The sequence below is a fragment of the Salvelinus namaycush genome, chromosome 13, assembly GCF_016432855.1.
Source record: "Salvelinus namaycush isolate Seneca chromosome 13, SaNama_1.0, whole genome shotgun sequence".
In the NCBI taxonomy this organism is placed as follows: domain Eukaryota; kingdom Metazoa; phylum Chordata; class Actinopteri; order Salmoniformes; family Salmonidae; genus Salvelinus; species Salvelinus namaycush.
In genome coordinates this window covers 9,931,354-9,949,688 of record NC_052319.1, presented here as the reverse complement: position 1 = coordinate 9,949,688, position 18,335 = coordinate 9,931,354, and the positions used below count along the sequence as shown (strand labels likewise).

Here is an 18,335-nt window from a genome sequence, read left to right as displayed (position 1 = left end):
TGTGCGTCCAACTTTGTGGAAACAGTTTGGGGAAGGCCCTTTCCTGTTTCATCAGGACAATGCCCCGGTGCACAAATCGAGGTCCATACAGAAATGGTTAGTTGAGATTGGTGTGGAAGAACTTGACTGGCCTGCACAGAGCCCTGACCTCAACCCCATCGAACACCTTTGGGATGAATTGGAACGTCGACTGTGAGCCAGGCCTAATCGCCCAAAATCGGTGCCCGTCCTCACTAATGCTCTTGTTGCTGAATGGAAGCAAGTCCCCGCAGTAATGTTCCAACATCTAGTGGAAAGCCTTCCCAGAAGAGTGGAGGCTGTTATAGCAGTACAGGAGGGAGCAGCTCCATATTAATGCCCAGGATTTTGGAATGAGATGTTCGACGAGCACGTACTTTTGATCGTGAAGTGTACTACTAACAGCCATTTCAATAGGAAGACGGAGAACCATATATGATTTTCCACTTTTTTATTATTTGTTTCTGGTCTGTGAGATGTGAGGGCATAGAGATCCTATAATTCACTAGCTGACTAACTAGCTAACAGATATACTGTGCAGATTGGCTTATATCAACAAATGTATTGTTTTATACACTATTTGACCATATTTGATCAGAATGAAAGTTTTCCCAACCAAGGTGGTGGATTAATTGGTCATATTGCTAGGATGCCAATGTCCAATCTAGTGTTCTATTTAATTATATGCGTGAGGGCCCATCTTCTGTCTGTCACAGAGGAGGCTGGTGGGAGGAGCTATAGGAGGATGGGTTCATTGTAATGGCTGGAATGGAATTAATGGAACAGTATGTGAGTTAGACCTGTTGTCTGAGGGAAGACTGGGAAGACTGACAGCACCCCACACACACACACGCATACACACACACACACACACACACACACACACACACACACACACACACACACACACACACACACACACACACACACACACACACACACACACACACACACACACACACACACACACACACACACACACACGTCTTTCAGAAAGCCAACCTCTTAGCCAAACCCAGTTGCACTATTAACTAATCCATCCATAATAGAGTTGTTACTTTCAGTCTTTTTTTCACTCCCTTCCACCTCTGCTCAGGCTGTGTTTGGCTAATGTAGCGTACGTATACACATGATGCATCCCAAATGGCACTCTATTCCCTATATCAGTGGTTCCCAACTCCAGTCCTCGAGGACCTCCAACAGCACACCTTTTTGTTGTAGCCCCAGTCATAAAACACCTGATTCAACTCATTGAGGGCCCGATAATTAGTTGACAGTTTGAGGCTACAATAAAAATGTGTACTGTTGAGGGTACTCGAGGACTAGAGTAGGGAACCACTGCCCTACTTTTGACTAAGGCCCATAGGGCTAGTGTGGAGTGGAGTCTCATGAAAGCATCTGGCTGTGAGCCCATCCTTGAGGCTACAGTGGGCTAATGTAAACAGTGAGCCCAGGATTTTCGGGGGCTCCCTTTCTCCCTCTCGCCAAGCCTTTTTAGTTTTTCCAGGAGGGCCATTAGAGAGACTCCCCGAAGAAAGCCGCAGGAATGATTTATGACAGTTTGCTAGAACAGCTGCTCTGTTTCCTTACCTGCCTTAGTACGTTAAACCTATCTGTACATTGCAGATCGGATTTCTCTCTTCGATGCACGCTAGGGTTGCGTCTCAAAATGCACCCTATTCCCTACACTTAAAAATAAAGGTTGGAATCAAATAATATTTTTCAGAGCGATGCTATAGGGGGACCATTTTAGGTTCTCTGAAGAACCTTAAATGGGATGGTTCTTTGAAGAACCACACACACTCAACACCTTATTTTATGCAAATAAAGTGTTGAGCCGTATTTGCATATTTCCCAGCCTTTTGAGTGAATTTTGGAGTTACCAGCACCACCCATGACTATGTTTGCTAGTGACAGAGACATGGTTGTTGCATTCATTCATTTTTAGTACTGCAGGCTTCAAAGTGAGAGCCTATATACATTACATATTTTATAAGGCCTTATTTTGAGGGCATAGTTTATACAGTAGCCTGAATGTCATAGTTTACAGGCCCCATCAGTCCTTTAAGTCATGCTACGCTGAAGTCATGTTATGTTGACTTGCAAAGTGATGTGTAATTATTATTGGAATCCAACATTTGGACAATTTATTCACCAGCAACCTGCATTCAGAATGACTGCCAGGGTTGGGAAGACCAAGATATGAGACTACCTAAAGCATCTAAACTGGAACGGTGCAATAAGTTCAAGTAACAGATTGTATTATACTGAACACAAATATAAACGCAAAATGCATTTCACTGAGTTACAGTTCATATGAGGAAATCAATCAATTTAAATAAATTCATTCGGCCCTAATCTATGAATTTCACATGACTGGGAATACAGATATGCATCTGTTGGTCACAGATACCTTAAAAAATGGGCCTCACAATTTATTTTATTTCACCTTTATTTAACAAGGTAGGTTCGTTGAGAACAAGTTCTCATTTACAAGATAAAGCAAAGCAGTGCGACACAAACAACAACACAGAGTTACACATGGAATAAGCAAGCGTACAGTCAATAATACAATAGAAAATTAAGAAGTCTATATAGAGTGTGTGCAAATGGCATGAGGAGGTAAGGCAATAAATAGGCCAAAGTAGCGAAGTAATTACAATTTAGCAAATTAACACTGGAGTGACAGATGTGCAGATGATGATGTGCAAGTAGAGATACTGGTGTGCAAAAGAGCAGAAAAGTCAATAAAAACAATATGGGGATGAGGTAGGTAGATTGGATGGGCTATTTACAGATGGGCTATGTACAGCTGCAGTGATCGGTTAGCTGCTCGGATAGCTGATGTTTAAAGTTAGTGAGGGAAATATAAGTCTCCAGCTTCAGATGGGCCTCAGGATCTCGTCACGGTATTTCTGTGCATTCAATTGCCATCGATAAAATGCAATTTTGTTCGTTGTCAGTAGCTTATGCCTGCCCATACCAAAAGCCCACCGCCAACGTGAGGCACTCTACTCATTAACAGCGATGTAAATAAGAAAAATAAGCTTTTTGTGCGTATGGACAATTTCTGGGATGTTTTATTTCAGCTCATGAAACATGGGACCAACACTTTACATGTTGCGTTTATATATTTGTTCAGTGTAGTTCACAAAAATGTATGTTATTAATATTTGAGTAGCATAAGATGAATGAATAAGTTAATGTACATGCAGAAAGATAGATATTGAAATAAACAATAAATAAAATCTACCTGCAACAGAGCCTGCTGGGAAATATTATATGATGGTCGTGGTTTTGGTTCAAACACTGGGGTTGTTTTACACCATTGAGTCTTAAATTAACTCTTTTCAGTGTTAATTTAACTCATAAATCAACATTAGAAATGGTACACTGAAAAATCAACACGAGTTAACATTTGCCTATTTGCTGTGTGCTATGAAAGGGGCACGTCTACAGGCTTCCATATATTTCACAAACCTTTTAGAATTCTGTGGATGCCACGTCTGATGCCACGCCGTTCTTTATCTGGCCAGTGTTCTCCAAGGAACCTTAATAGCTGTCTCCCAGTCCCTGCCACTGAAAAACATCCCCACAGCACGATGCTGCCACCACCATGCTTCACCGTAGGGATGGTGCCAGGTTTCCTCCAGACGTGATGCTTGGCATTCAGGTCAAAGAGTTCAGTCTTGGTTTCATCAGACCAGAGAATCTTGTTTAGGTGCCTTTTGGCAAACTCCAAGCAGGCTGTCATATGCCTTTTACTGAGGAGCAACTTCCGTCTGGCCACTACAATAAAGGCCTGCTTGGTGGAGTGCTGCAGAGATGTTTTGGTACCCTTCCCCAGATCTGTGCCTCGACACAATCCTGTCTCGGAGCTCCACGGACAATTCCTTCGACCTCATGGCTTGGTTTTTGCTCTGACATGCACTGTCAGCTGTGGGACCTTATATAGACAGGTGTGTGCCTTTCCAAATCATGTCAAATCAATTGAATTTACCACATGAGGACTCCAATCAAGTTGTAGAAACATCTCAAGGATGATCAATGGAAACAGGATCCACCTGAGCTCAATTTCGAGTCTCATATCATATTGCAAAAATGTCTAAAAAACTGTTTTCGCTTTGTCATTATGGGGTATTGTGTGTAGATTGATGAGGAAAAACATCTATTTAATACATTTTAGAATAAGGCTGTAACGTAACAAAATGTGGAAAAAGTCAAGGCGTCTGAATACTTTCCGAATGCACCGATTTGTTTCACTAGCTTGGTCTTATATCTGTCAGAGCCTGGGCCATGGTTACAAATATGATGAAAATGTTCACACTCAGTTCGTGGCATCGTGTGTGTGTGTGTGCTTTTCCTGCGTAATCTAAACACATATATTTCCCCGGGCTGATCCTTGTGGCCATGCTGTTAACTGCAGCGGAAAATGTTTGTGCGTGTGTGTGTGTGTGCCTGTGCGCGTGTATGCTTATGTGTGTGCGCAAGTGTGTATGGTGTGTGTGCGCACATGGGTTTGTGTGTGTGTGTGTGTGTGTTTCGGGTGCTGTCAGCCAGGCGGAGTGACAGGGCTGCACTGAGTGCGTTCAGCCATTGATCAGGCCTGGCAGTGGACCTATGAAGTCAGCTTCAAAGCCTCTCTGTGTGACCTGCTTAATGAGAGTTTAAACAGCCAGCCCGGCCTGAGAGCCAGGGAGAGTCCCCCTAACTCCCATCCAACTGATCCACCACCATTACCAACACATGTCGAGAATGGAAAAGGATAAGGTAATTACAGAGCAGAGAGAAGGAAGCTGGGCGTGGCCACATGGCGTACTTCTAGAGCCGTGCTGTCAACCGTTGAGCAATGAGAGCCTCTCTCCAGACTCAAAGCGAGAAAACTCTTTTGTGGTTTTCTGTTTCTCTTTCTCAAGTAGCTTTATGTCTTTCTCGGTCTCTCTTTTCACCGGAGAGGCTGAATAAAAGCAGACTTTTCGGTGTCAACCTTTGTCGGTGTGTGCTTTCTTTAAAGACGCTGAAAATGGTTTCATAATGAGTTGTGTGACTGTGACCGTCAGGAATTGTATTAAGAGCTGTGTTAATACCTCCATGTTTCAAGCAGACCACCATAGTCCCTGTGACCAAGAAAGTGAAGGTAACCTGCCTAAATGACTACCGCCCCGTAGCACTCACACGGAACCCAAACCGGCTGCACGCGTGCGCCATCGTGCATAAATGTATTTTGTCCCCCCACACCAAACGCGATCACGACACGCAGGTTAAAATATCAAAACAAACTCTGAACCAATTACATTAATATGGCGACAGGTCGAAAAGCATTCAACATTTATGGCAATTTAGCTAGCTAGCTTGCACTTACTAGCTAATTTGTCCTTTATCTAGCTTGCTGTTGCTAACTAATTTGTCCTGGGATATAAACATTAAATTGTTATTTTACCTGAAATGCACAAGGCCCTCTACTCCGACAATTAATCCACACATAAAACGGTCAACCGAATCGTTTCTAGTCATCTCTCCTCCTTCTAGGCTTTTTTTTCTCTGGACTTTATATTGCGATGGGCAACTTTCATAAATTAGGTGCATTACCGCCACCGACCTCGTTCGTCTTTCAGTCACCCACGTGGGTATAACCAATGAGGAGATGACACGTGGGTACCTGCTTCTATAAACAAATGAGGAGACGGGATAGGCAGGACTTGCAGCGCGATCTGCGTCACAAATAGAACTGACTTCTATTTTAGCGCTTGGCAACGCAGATGCTCGTTGGCACGCGCGAGCAGCGTGGGTGCAATAACTGAATAATATAGATTTCTACATTTATTTTGCAACGCGCGGGGCGGTGTAGTCAGCCTGTTACAAGTAGTCCGTCATTGTAAATAATAATTTGTTCTTAACTGACTTGCCTAGTTAAATAAATGTTATATATATATATACCTGTTTTATTTGACACATCTGACAAATAAAATGTGATTTGATACTGTAGCTCCAGATCACAGCATCCCAGTGCCTGTTGCTTCCTTTCCCTTTTCTGTCAATGCTATTGATCCGTCCCACCAGTACCACCATCCACCCAACCTATCCCCCACTCCCCAACCTCTACCCCAGCCGTTTATTGGAATTCCCTCTCTGCATCCAGGAAATGTTCATTCTCTCTATTTATACTGCTTGGATATGTGTTTGCAGTGATAGCTACTGTGATATTTCGGCAACAGTCTCCGTTTTGTTTTGAGCTCATTGGAATTAGCTGAGCTTGCATGGGTGAGGGAAACCACAAACTGAGACCATGATGTCATAACCACTTCAACATGTTCCCTCAATTGAAAGTGAACGAGCAAGTCTACGTCTCTATGTTCCAAATGGGACCCTATTTCCTATGTAGTGCACTACGTTTGACCAGGGGCCATTGTGCGCTATAAATATGGAATAGGGTTCCATTTAGGACACATTGCAAGTCGATAAATGCTGCTGTTCATTGACAATCAGTGTGGCAAAGCCAAAGGTCACGGGCTACATATCCATTGACATTTCAGCCTACAGTACCAGGAAATTAAAGTAGTGTTTTCACATAGCACCTCATCTACTCAATACAAAGGAGAAATTCATCTAACCAGTATCACTTCTCTTTTCTACTAGTAGGATGTGTATGACTGTGTCAAGGCTGTTTTCCTGTTGTCCTTGGCCCATTGAGAAGAGAAAATGGCAGGAAACAAGGGGGCCTAATAGACTGCTGTTGGTACAAATGTCTCAATTGGCACCCTATTCCCTATGTAGTGCACTACTTTTCACCAGAGTCCTATGGGCCCTGGTCAAAAGTAGTGCACTACCTAGGGAATAGGGATCCAATTGGGATGCAGACATTGTCTCCTGTGTGTCCCCAGTCTTCCAGCACAAAGCGATGCGGAGGATCATATTAATTGCAGAAGTAGGGGAGGCTGGAGGAGGAGGGCATGTGGCGGTCCAAAGCAATTAGAGGTTATTTTTATCTTCTTCCAATCGCGTTGAAGTGCCTTCGGAGCATCAGGCCTAAGAATAAAGCGTTAATAGCATTACAGCCTCATAACCTGTTAGAAAAGTGGGGCCCTCCATTTTGCGGGGTTGAAATTGAAACAAGACTCTCAACAAATAAGCCTGTTACATCTAAAGAGGACATGCCCAGGAAGAGAGAAGAGGTATGTGTGTCATATGCTATCGTTTGTATGATAATCTAAAACGACCGAGCTTCATGTCGATGACACGCTTGTCAGAAAGTAGAATTGCGGGAGGGATCGTACCACACCCAAGGTAGAAGCAGTGCGTCAGCTGAAAACAACTCCAGTTGAACAGCGCTTGTCATTTAGTCACAGCAGTTAAACAGTTCCAGTGGTGTAATGGCTTTAGCACCGTGCCTGGCTGAGAGTCCAGGGGAGTCTAAATTGGCAGAGGGATAGTAAGTAGAGAGTGTTGGATGGTGGTGTTGGATGGCCACCCCAGCTCGACCCAAGCTCCATGGGAGTGGATGTGATGTACAGGGAATGCTGGGTACTAGCGGTTGGTTATCTCTCTCTCTCTTTTTTTCTCTCTCTTTCTCTCTCTCTCTCTCTCTCTCTCTCTCTTTTCCTGTCACTTTTTCACTCACCCCCCTTCTCTCTTTCTCGCCCCTCCTCTCTCCGTTTCTCTCTCACTATCCCTCTCTCCTCTCTCTCGAATGGTCCTTTCATCTCCTCTATCTCCCAGTGAGGATGTGTGCAAGCGAGGCTTCACGGTCATCATTGATATGCGCGGCTCCAAGTGGGACCTGATCAAGCCTCTACTGAAGACCCTGCAGGAGGCCTTCCCCGCCGAGATCTGCGTGGCGCTGATCATCAAACCCGACAACTTCTGGCAGAAGCAGAAGACCAACTTTGGCAGTGCCAAGTTCACATTTGAGGTAAGCCTCTCGCTCAGCATCGCTCAGCATGGGCGCAAACATAACCTTGTTTTGGTTGGAATGTCTACCTACTGCCCTGGACTATTTTATGTTTCTTCAGTACAGACGTTTTCTCTAGTCAGCATGCCTGTTTTGATTATTCCGATAAACGAGTCGTTTTGACGTCGTATTTCAGCCAGAGTTGAATAGCACATTATTTTAAAGTCTAATCAATCACAGGACTATCAGCGATACTCAACAACAGTCGCTAATTTTAACATGTCTCTAAAGCCGGACAGGAAGCACAGAGCTGTGTTTTCAGAGGGACTGGAGAGAAATGATTATTTCCTCCCCACGATTTCCCCATCTTCTCTGCCTGTAGTGCTGTACAGAGGTCAGCCATTAGTAGTATGCTAGGTAGTGTGAGGTTATGTTTACACCCCTCGGTCCTCCCCTCTCTCATTCCTTCCCTCCACAGTGAACATGTAGTGCTAATAAGAAACAGAATGGCTTTGTTCCAAATGTCACCCTATTTCCTACATAGAGCCTGGGCCTTGTTTGCCATATAAGGAATAGAGTACTATTTTGGACGCGTCCAATGAGGCTTGTATGCGGTTTGGGGTAACATAACGAGAGCCTCTCGATTGTGTGCTGTTGACAGACTAGCATGGTGTCAGTGGAGGGCCTGACTAAGTTGGTGGACCCGTCCCAGCTGACAGACGACTTTGAGGGCTCTCTGGAGTACAACCACGAGGAGTGGATGGATCTGCGCGTGGCCCTGGAGGAGTTCATGGGCTCTGCCGTTCACCTCCTCTCCCGCCTGGAGGACCTCCAGGAGCTGCTGGCCAAGAAGGAGTTCCCGGTGGACGTGGAGGGCTCCCGGTGCCTCATCGACGAGCACACGCAGCTCAAGAAGAAGGTGATGAAGGCTCCTGTGGAGGAGCTGGACAGAGAGGGCCAGAGGCTGCTTCAGTGTATCCGGTCTAGTGACGGGTTTTCTGGGAGGAACTGCATCTCGGGCAGCGCTGACTTCCAGAGCGTGGTGCCTAAGATCGCCAGCCTGCTGGACAAGCTGCACTCGACCAGACAGCACCTGCACCAGATATGGCACGTCCGCAAGCTCAAACTGGACCAGTGTTTCCAGCTTCGCCTCTTTGAGCAGGATGCAGAGAAGGTGAGTAACCAAAGCCCAGAGGGGCCAGAAACAATCATCACAATCACAACTGTTAAGCTGAGTTGATCTGTGTATATGTGTATTTTGTATTTATTATGTCAAGGCAGCCAATACTCTTCCTGGGGTCCAGCGAAATTAAGGCAGTTATACCATTTTAAAAACATCACAGTACATTCACACATTTCACAACACACTGTGTGTCCTCAGGCCCCTGCTCCACCACTATCACATATCTACGATACACAACGTGTGTACATGTGTGTATAGTGCGTCTGTTATCGTGTGTGTGTGTGTGTGTGTGCATGTGTATAGAATTGAATAGAATATCTTTATTGTTCATAAATGGAAATTTGGCATTGTTAAAAACATTAAAAGATACAGATCAGACAACATGATACAGCTGATTACCTCTGCTAACAGAATAATAATAATAAACCCGCATCACATTAAAGACACTTTGTTGATTTGACCTTGCAGGGCGTTTTAGTAAGACCAAACTTATTGCCACACATGTGCCTTGTGTATAGTAAGGCAGACAAACGTTGACAAGGAATTTATATTAAAAAGGTTGCAAACTGATTGAGAGGTTTTGGCATATAAATATCCCAGAGTCTTGTCTTCAAATATTTATCCTAGAGGCGCATCGTGAATGTCCTCAGTACGGGAACCAATAACAAACTTTGGGTTCGATGTGATGTGAGGCCCAGGCTGCGCTCCAAATGGCACCCGGTCCCCTATATAGTGTACTATTTTTTTACGTCAAAAGTAGTGCACTATGTAGGGAATAGGGTGCCATTTTAGACGTAGCATTTCTCTGTTTATATGGAGGGCCTAAATACATAGAAAACTCTGCCATTTGTTTGTATTTATTTGAAACACATATTAAATGGGATATAATATGCTTTTACAAGGATATGTGCTTTAAAATATATTATGAAAGCAGAACGGCTCAGTACATCATTCCCTGAGATGGTATTTGGGGGAATTAACATGTATTTTGCCCACTTTTCCAAGTCATGAGATTTTTCTAAGTGGGTATTAGAGATGACAAAATACTTTATTCTCATCTACGCACTCATCTCCCTTGACAATGTCAATAACCCAAAGGTACATGTAATAATTACATGTCATTATTTTTGGTCTCTGAAAAGCTTTCAGGCTTTTAAAGGAAAACCTCATATACCCCAAAACTCATTAGGAATGACACAACATCAACTTTAATATACGGTCAGCACATTACCTCATGTTAAGACCAATACAACTCTGGCAAGGTCGGAGACACAGGTGGGTCTCTAAGAAAAGGTGATAGTATTTCGATGCCGAAGATGATATCGTATGATTCTAAACAATATTTTACATTGCCAAGTCATTTCCTGCTTCGTCAAGGCAACCAGACAAATCAACTAAAGTAGAACTGCCACACAGCTAGTGTTTACAGAGAGGAAGAAAAATTATATTATTACCATATAACCGTGCAATATTCTCTCCAATCCCTCAAGCCAACACTCCCCCCAATAAACCCTACAATGACGAAGATGCCTTCATTTGGATAAGTGCAGTCAGTCCCTTCCCTAATGATCGTGGAGCCCCATGGGACCTCTGATTAGTACAGGCCCAGATAATGATTAATTTCCCTGGGGACAATGCCAATCAAGGCATGGCACGCGTACAGTGTATGTCCCTCCCTGTGTCCTCTCCAATCGGATGGTGATTTACTAACAGCGTGTTATACAACGCAGTCTAATCAGAATCATGATAGATTCAGCAATTCAGGTACTGGTCATTTTGTAAACTCAGATTCCCGTTGGACTATTTTGATTCTGGTCCGACCAAGCACTTGGACAATCATAGTAGCGTTCGTGGTTGCACGCCGGTACGTTAGTATTCGGAGCAGGGATTCAAAAGGCGAAACACATTGTTTTACGCGACACCTTTGGAGCTCGAACATAATAAGGCTATTTTTTTTTTTGTACAATGCTGGTGAAATGAACGTGTCCGTGTGTAAACCCTGTAAAGACAGTTCATATCTGTGTGGATTAGGACCAAAGGGAACAGTAACAGACAGAAGGCCTCATTTCACTGAGGGGAGGGAGGGAGGGAGGGAGGGAGGGAGGGAGGGAGGGAGGGAGGGAGGGAGGGAGGGAGGGAGGGAGGGAGGGAGGGAGGGAGGGAGGGAGGGAGGATGGACGCAGGTGTTTATTGTTCCTCCTCCTCCGTAATGACCTCACGTGATCTCTGTGGCTGCGTCCCGAATGGCGCCCTATAATTCTTTTGTGCACTACTTTTGTAGCACTCTATATAGGCAATAGCCATTTTAAACGCAGACAAAATGAACAATTACTGGCCGACTCGGCTCCACGTCGTCGTCTTCCCCTGCTATCATGCACCGGTGACGATCCAAAACATTCTTTTATTCTTTCATAAAAAGGCTCAAATGGATTTTAGTGAGGAGAGAAAATAATATCTGTCGTACCATCAATTGGTTTCTTTCAAGGAATGTGGCATTTTTCCAGAGTACATTTTTTGCTTTATGATGTTGGTCATTTAAGGATAATGATTTGTAGACTAAATGATAAATGCTCATCATCGCTCTCTTTTCCCGACTAGCTCTCCACTATTCCTCATCTTCAAGTGAATTTGATAGGGAGTCATTTATCAGCATTATCAACTTACTGCTCTGAGTCAGAATTTGTACCCCCCCCCCCCCCCCCCAAAAGCAGCTAACAGTCATTGAGCGAATTAATTCTTTAGCCAGCTTCTCTTCATTTGATTTGTAAGATATCAGATTAAGCTGTCAAGATGTGATTTAATAAGCATGACAAGTAGGAGAATTTACAAGTAAGTTGTCAATCATATGGTCTTTCAAGTCTTTTGACAATAAAAATCGATTTCATCAAACCCTAGTTTGAGGGAAAGAAATATGCAACAAACCAAAATATATGGAGGAGCACTATTTCCTAGGCATTTTTCAGCCTTTCCCATTCGATTTGTAAAAAATATTTCTCATTGAATAAATTAGAATACATTTAACTGCAATTTCATCGTTGTTTAAATACGATAATAATGAATATAAGCATTATTTATCAAACAGCTTCTAAAACAGAGACAATTGAAACGCCACCACTGTAATCTGTTACATCAGTACAAACACATCGGACGACTAATTCCCCTTATAAGGACTTCCATCGGAAGGCAGCGGCGAGAGGTCACGCCAGCGCCAATGTTTAATTAACAGCTCGATCAAACCTGATTAAATAGGTTTGTTCTAATGTCGCAGGCTCTTTAGAGCGGAGATGTGAAGCTGCTGGCCTAGAGAGTTGTTCCTGTGTCACCCAATAATCACGCTTGTCACGCCACCATCATTTAATATTTTATTATATAGTCAAGCATGCTGTCCGGGATTTTAAAGAGAGATGACTGCATTTGATTAAATCTGATCAATAGTGTATTATTAATACCAAGGAGAGGACTATAGGATCATGTAATGAATAGAATGTTTCTCTGCTGTGGCTTAGGGTGGTCTAGTGGTCTAGACCGCTGCCTCTGGAACACATATATACTGCTGAGGCATGGGTTCAAGTACAGCCCTCTGCTATTTTCTATATCTTTCCTCTTTATCCAGTCCACAAAACAAAAATAAAAATATTGTGTCTGCTGTCCTAAACTATCAATGGGAATGTCTAATATATATATATATATATATATAGTATGTGCCATTTATATGCGTGCTTTCATTTTTGTATGGGTGGCCCCAGCAGGAATCGGAACCACAATGCTGGTGTTGCAAGCTCCATGCCGGGCCACACAGGACCAACTGGGCCACACAGGACTAGTAACCCAACCAGTAACGTATCTCATGTATTTGTTCTGTGTTCCCACCATAGATGTTTGACTGGATCAGTCACAATAAGGAAGTGTTCCTGCAGAGCCACACAGAGATCGGAGTCAGCTACCAGCACGCCGTGGACCTCCAGACGCAGCACAATCACTTTGCCATGAATTCTATGGTATGTGAGGACTGTCAGTGATATGTGAGGACTGTCAGTGATATGTGAGGACTGTCAGTGATATGTGAGGACGGTCAGTGGTATGTGAGGACGGTCAGTGGTATGTGAGGACTGTCAGTGATATGTGAGGACTGGCAGTGATATGTGAGGATGGTCAGTGGTATGTGAGGACTGTCAGTGATATGTGAGGACGGTCAGTGGTATGTGAGGACGGTCAGTGGTATGTGAGGACTGTCAGTGATATGTGAGGACTGTCAGTGATATGTGAGGACGGTCAGTGGTATGTGAGGACTGTCAGTGATATGTGAGGATTGTCAGTGGTATGTGAGGACTGTCAGTGATATGTGAGGACTGTCAGTGATATGTGAGGACTGTCAGTGATATGTGAGGACTGTCAGTGATATGTGAGGATGGTCAGTGGTATGTGAGGACTGTCAGTGATATGTGAGGATTGTCAGTGATATGTGAGGACTGTCAGTGATATGTGAGGACTGTCAGTGATATGTGAGGACTGTCAGTGATATGTGAGGACTGTCAGTGATATGTGAGGACTATCAGTCGTGAATGAGGACTGTCGGTGGTATGTGATAACTGTCAGTGGTGTGTGAAGACTGTCAGTGGTGTGTGAGAACTGTCAGTGGTGTGTGAGAACTGTCTGTGGTGTGTGAGGACTGTCTGTGGTGTGTGAGGACTGTCAGTGGTGTGTGAGGACTGCCAGTGGTGTGTAAGAACTGTCAGTGGTGTGTAAGAACTGTCAGTGGTGTGTAAGAACTGTCAGTGGTGTGTAAAAACTGTCAGTGGTGTGTGAGGACTGTTTGTTGTGTGTGAGGACTGTCTGTGGTGTGTGAGGACTGTCTGTGGTGTGTGAGGACTGTCTGTGGTGTGTGAGGACTGTCAGTGGTGTGTGAGGACTATATGGTGCTTGGGGATGATGTGGTTTGTGGGTACTATGTGGTATGTGAGGACTGTCTATGGTGTGTGACTGTGGTGTGTGTGACCTACATAATATAGAAGGACTATATGGTGTGTGAGGACTGTCTGTGGTTTGTGAGGACTATATGGTTGGTGAGGATATTCTGTGGTGCACGGGGACGGGGGATCTAATAATATGGATGATGTCAATGGTCCTTGAGTCATGCCTCAGGGATTTCACTTTGTATGAGAAAGTTTAATTATTGAAAGACATGTTCTAGGATGGGGTCAAAAGGCCTTTCAATTACTGGATTAGTATTTATAAGAGGGTTGTAAAAAAACGTACTCCCCCAGTTGACAGCTATCGTTGATATAGTACAGGCCACTGGCGGTGGAGAGCAGAATTGAGTTTTAAATATAAACACACATACTCTGATTATTATCGCTCTGCTGTAACAGCAGGGTACTTCCTCAGTGTTGATTTTATTTCCTCTGGTTAGCCTCACCAGTAACACTGACATTATAATAACTGTCAGGGTTAAGTCCCAAACGGCACCCTATTCCCTATATAGTGCGCTACTTTTGATCGGTCCCTTTACTTGCTAGTTACATATGTACATATCTACCTCAGTTACCTCGTAACCCTGCACATCGACTCTACCGGTACCCCGTGTCTATAGTTATCGTTATCGTGTGTTTTACTTTTAGATTATTTCCCCATCTTCTTCCTCTTTGCACTGTGGGAAGGTCCCGTAAGTAAGCATCTTAGTCCACACCTGTTGTTTACGAAGCGTGTGACGAATAGCATTTGATTTGGTTGATTTGATTTGAGCCCTATGGGCCTAAATAGGGAATAGGGTGCCTATTGGGATACACCTTACAGTGGGCAATGACCTCTACTGCAGTTTTGCTCTGGAGACATGTCTGATACTATTTGGATGAGAAATCAGGCTATTTATGTACCTGAAACACAAACCAAGAGTCTCACACGGCATGCGCACACATGCACATTTAAATGGCATAGTAACGCTGGGCAGTATGGTGAGATCCTCTGCCATCTCCTCCAGTAATCATTGGAGAGCATCATCTGTCCCCAAATCCCCAGTTCTGTGTGTATTCGGGAGCAGGCCTGTTGAGTTATTCGTGTTTGGCACCGATGTGCAGACACACACACAGACACACAGGAGGCCCTTCACAGCAGCATGTGTGTGTCTTTGTGTGTGGCTGTGTGTGCTCCCTCCTCTCCAGTCCTCACAGCCTGCTGTGTCTCCATCAGCCTGCTGCTGGGCTGGGCTGGGCTGGGCTGCACACAGCAGTCGTCAGAGGGGGTAAACAGACACAGGCACAGAACAGAACCACACTGGCCAAAAACCACTGACACACAGAGGCATTTTGGCTCTCACTGAAGAACCTCGCTCTCTCTCTTTCTCTCTCTTTCTCCACTCTCTCTCTCTCTGCTCTCCACTCTCTCCCCCCTTGTCTCTCTCTCCCCACTCCCGCTCTCTCTCCACTCCCCTCCGCTCTCTCTCTTTTTCTCTCTTTCTCCACTCTCTCTCTCTGCTCTCCACTCTCTCCCCCCTTGTCTCTCTCTCCCCACTCCCGCTCTCTCTCCACTCCCCTCCACTCTCTCTCTTTCTCTATCGCTCCTTCTCGTTATCCCTCTCTCTGCTCTCTGCTCATACAGACTCCCGACTCATACTGTTATTATGTTTTAGCGTGAGTCTTGGCTCAGCGTGCTCAGCATGCAGCAACCATGTCTGAGCATAGTTCATTAAGCCCTGCTTTAAACCTACGAGCTGTTCGTTTTGATGGCTTCATTAGCAGTTCTAATCAGGTTAGCGGTAAATAAAGCCCACGGTGGGTGCATCATGTGAAGCTGATAAATGGATGGGCCTAAAGCGGCCAGAGATGATGAGACTCCCATAGTGGGGAAGGAAGGGGGAATGGGTTTTGGGAACTACAGAGCCAGATGGCAGTAAAGAGTGTGTGTGTGTGTGTGTGTGTGTGTGTGTGTGTGTGTGTGTCAGAGACATCAGGGGTGGCCTGCCAGAGAGAGAGAGATTCACTGAAAGCTGCAGAATTCTGTCACGCTTGTTGTCGCTAAGCTCTACACCATCACTTCGCGGCGGGCTGGCTCACGTGTCATGTCTGTGTCATGTTCAGGTGTATCATTGCGTGTTTGGCTATCAAGTGATACGACACCACTAGGTATAGCTAGACATGCCACAGAGACCAAGCCCTACACAGTTTGTCTACGTTGATTCAGTCATTTCTACATTAATAAATGTCAATATATCCTGAATTAATTAATTGAATTAAATAAACCCAGAATCTTTCCCCATACTATATAATATCTTCTTCACGTGTGTCCCTCCCCTCTGTGCAGAACGCCTATGTGAACATCAACAGGATCATGTCGGTGGCGACGCGGCTGTCGGAGGCGGGCCACTACGCCTCGCAGCAGATCAAACAGATCTCGGCCCAGCTGGACCAGGAGTGGAAGAGCTTCGCCGCCGCCCTGGACGAACGCAGCACCATCCTGGCCATGTCGGCCGTCTTCCACCAGAAGTCGGAACAGGTACGGTGACAGTAGGCTGAAACCCCTTGCTGTTGTCACTCAGTCACAGTGCCTTCAGAAAGTATTGCACATTATGTTGTGTTACAGCCTGAATAAAATTTTAAAAAAATGAAATAGATTTTTTTCACTTACCCATCTACACACAATACACCATAATGACAAACATTTTTGCAAAGGTATTGAAAATGAAATACAGAAATATCTGAGTCAATACATGTTAGAATCACCTTTGGCAGCGATTACAGCTGTGAGTCTTTCTGGTTAAGGCTCAGAGAGCTTCGCCCACCTGGCATGTACAATATTTGCCCGTTATTGTTTTCAACATTCTTCAAGCTCTGTCAAATTGGTTGGTGATCATTGGTAGGCAACCATTTTCGAGTCTTGGCATAGATTTAAGTAGATTTAAGTCCAAACTGTAACTCGGCCACTCAGGTACATTCACTGTCTACTTGGTAAGCGACTCCAGTGTAGATTTGGCCTTGTGTTTCAGGTTATTGTCCTGCTGAAAGCTGAATTCATCTCCCAGTGTGGTGGAATGCAGACTGAACCAAGTTTTCCTAGCATTTTGCCTGTGTTTAGCTCCATTCCATTTTTTTTTTTATCCAGAAAAACTCCCCGGTCCTTAACGAATACAAGCATAACATGATGCAGCCACCACTATGCTTGAAAATATGGAGAGTGGTACTCAGTAATGTGTTGTAGTGGATTCTCTCCAAACATAACACTTTGTATTCAGGACCAACATTTTTTTTTACAGTATTACTTTAGTGCCTTGTTGCAAACAGGATGCATGTTTCGAAATATTTTTATTATGTACAGGATTCCTTCTTTTCACTCTGTCAATTAGTTTAGTATTGTGGAGTAACACAGTTGTTGATCCATCCCCCATCCATCCTCCATTTTCTCCTATGACAGCCATTAAACTCTGTAACTGTTTTAAAGTCACCATTAGCCTCACGGTGAAATCTCTGAGCGGTTTCCTTCCTCTAAGGCAAATAGGTTAGGAAGGACGCCTGTATCTTTGTAGTGATTGGGTGTATTGATACACCATCCAAAGTGTAATTAATAACTTCACCATGCTCAAAGGGATATTCATTGTCTGCTTTTTTGTTACCCATCTACCAATAGGTGCCCTTCTTTGCGAGGCATTAAAAAACCGCACTGGTCTTTGTGGTTGAATCTGTGTTTGAAATTCACTGCTCAACTGAGGGACCTTACAGATAATTGTATGTGTGTTGTAGAGAGACGAGGTAGTCATTAAAAAATCATGTTAAACACTATTATTGCACACAGAGTGAGTCCATGCAACTTATTATGTGACTTGTTAAGCAAATGTTTACTCCTGAACTTATTTAGGCTTGCCATAACAAAGGGGTTGAATACTTATTGACTCAAGACATTAGAGCTTTTCATTTTTATTCATTTCAAAACATTTCGAAACATATAATTCCACTTGGACATTATGTGGTATTGTGTGTAGGCCATTGTCAGACAAATCTACATTTAATACATTTTAAATTCAGGCGATAACACCACAAAATGTGGTAAAAGTCAAGGGGTCTGAATAATTTCTGAATCCTAACTTGAAGTCTGAGCACGTAACTCAGACCTTTGTGTAAAGCACGTATTGATGTGAAAGGGAGATTTGCATGAAATCTCAAGATATCACCATCCCTGAAGTCAGACTTCAGCCCACAGGCCATCTGAGAGAGATTGGAATGTCGGCTGCTGCCTGTTGCTGTGTAGAGGTAGTTAAGA

At 44.1% G+C, this 18,335-nt stretch overlaps 1 protein-coding gene across 1 annotated transcript in view; it reads left to right on the top strand.

The window, feature by feature from the left end:
- The window catches only part of kalrna (kalirin RhoGEF kinase a), a 162,042-nt gene that overhangs the window by 10,299 nt on the left and 133,408 nt on the right, over window positions 1-18,335 (top strand). Inside the window, exons 4-7 of the mRNA XM_039006231.1 lie at window positions 7,735-7,927; window positions 8,568-9,080; window positions 12,965-13,087; window positions 16,386-16,577. Coding sequence (XP_038862159.1) covers window positions 7,735-7,927; window positions 8,568-9,080; window positions 12,965-13,087; window positions 16,386-16,577 — 1,021 coding nt within the window. The remainder of the gene's footprint in view (window positions 1-7,734; window positions 7,928-8,567; window positions 9,081-12,964; window positions 13,088-16,385; window positions 16,578-18,335) is intronic.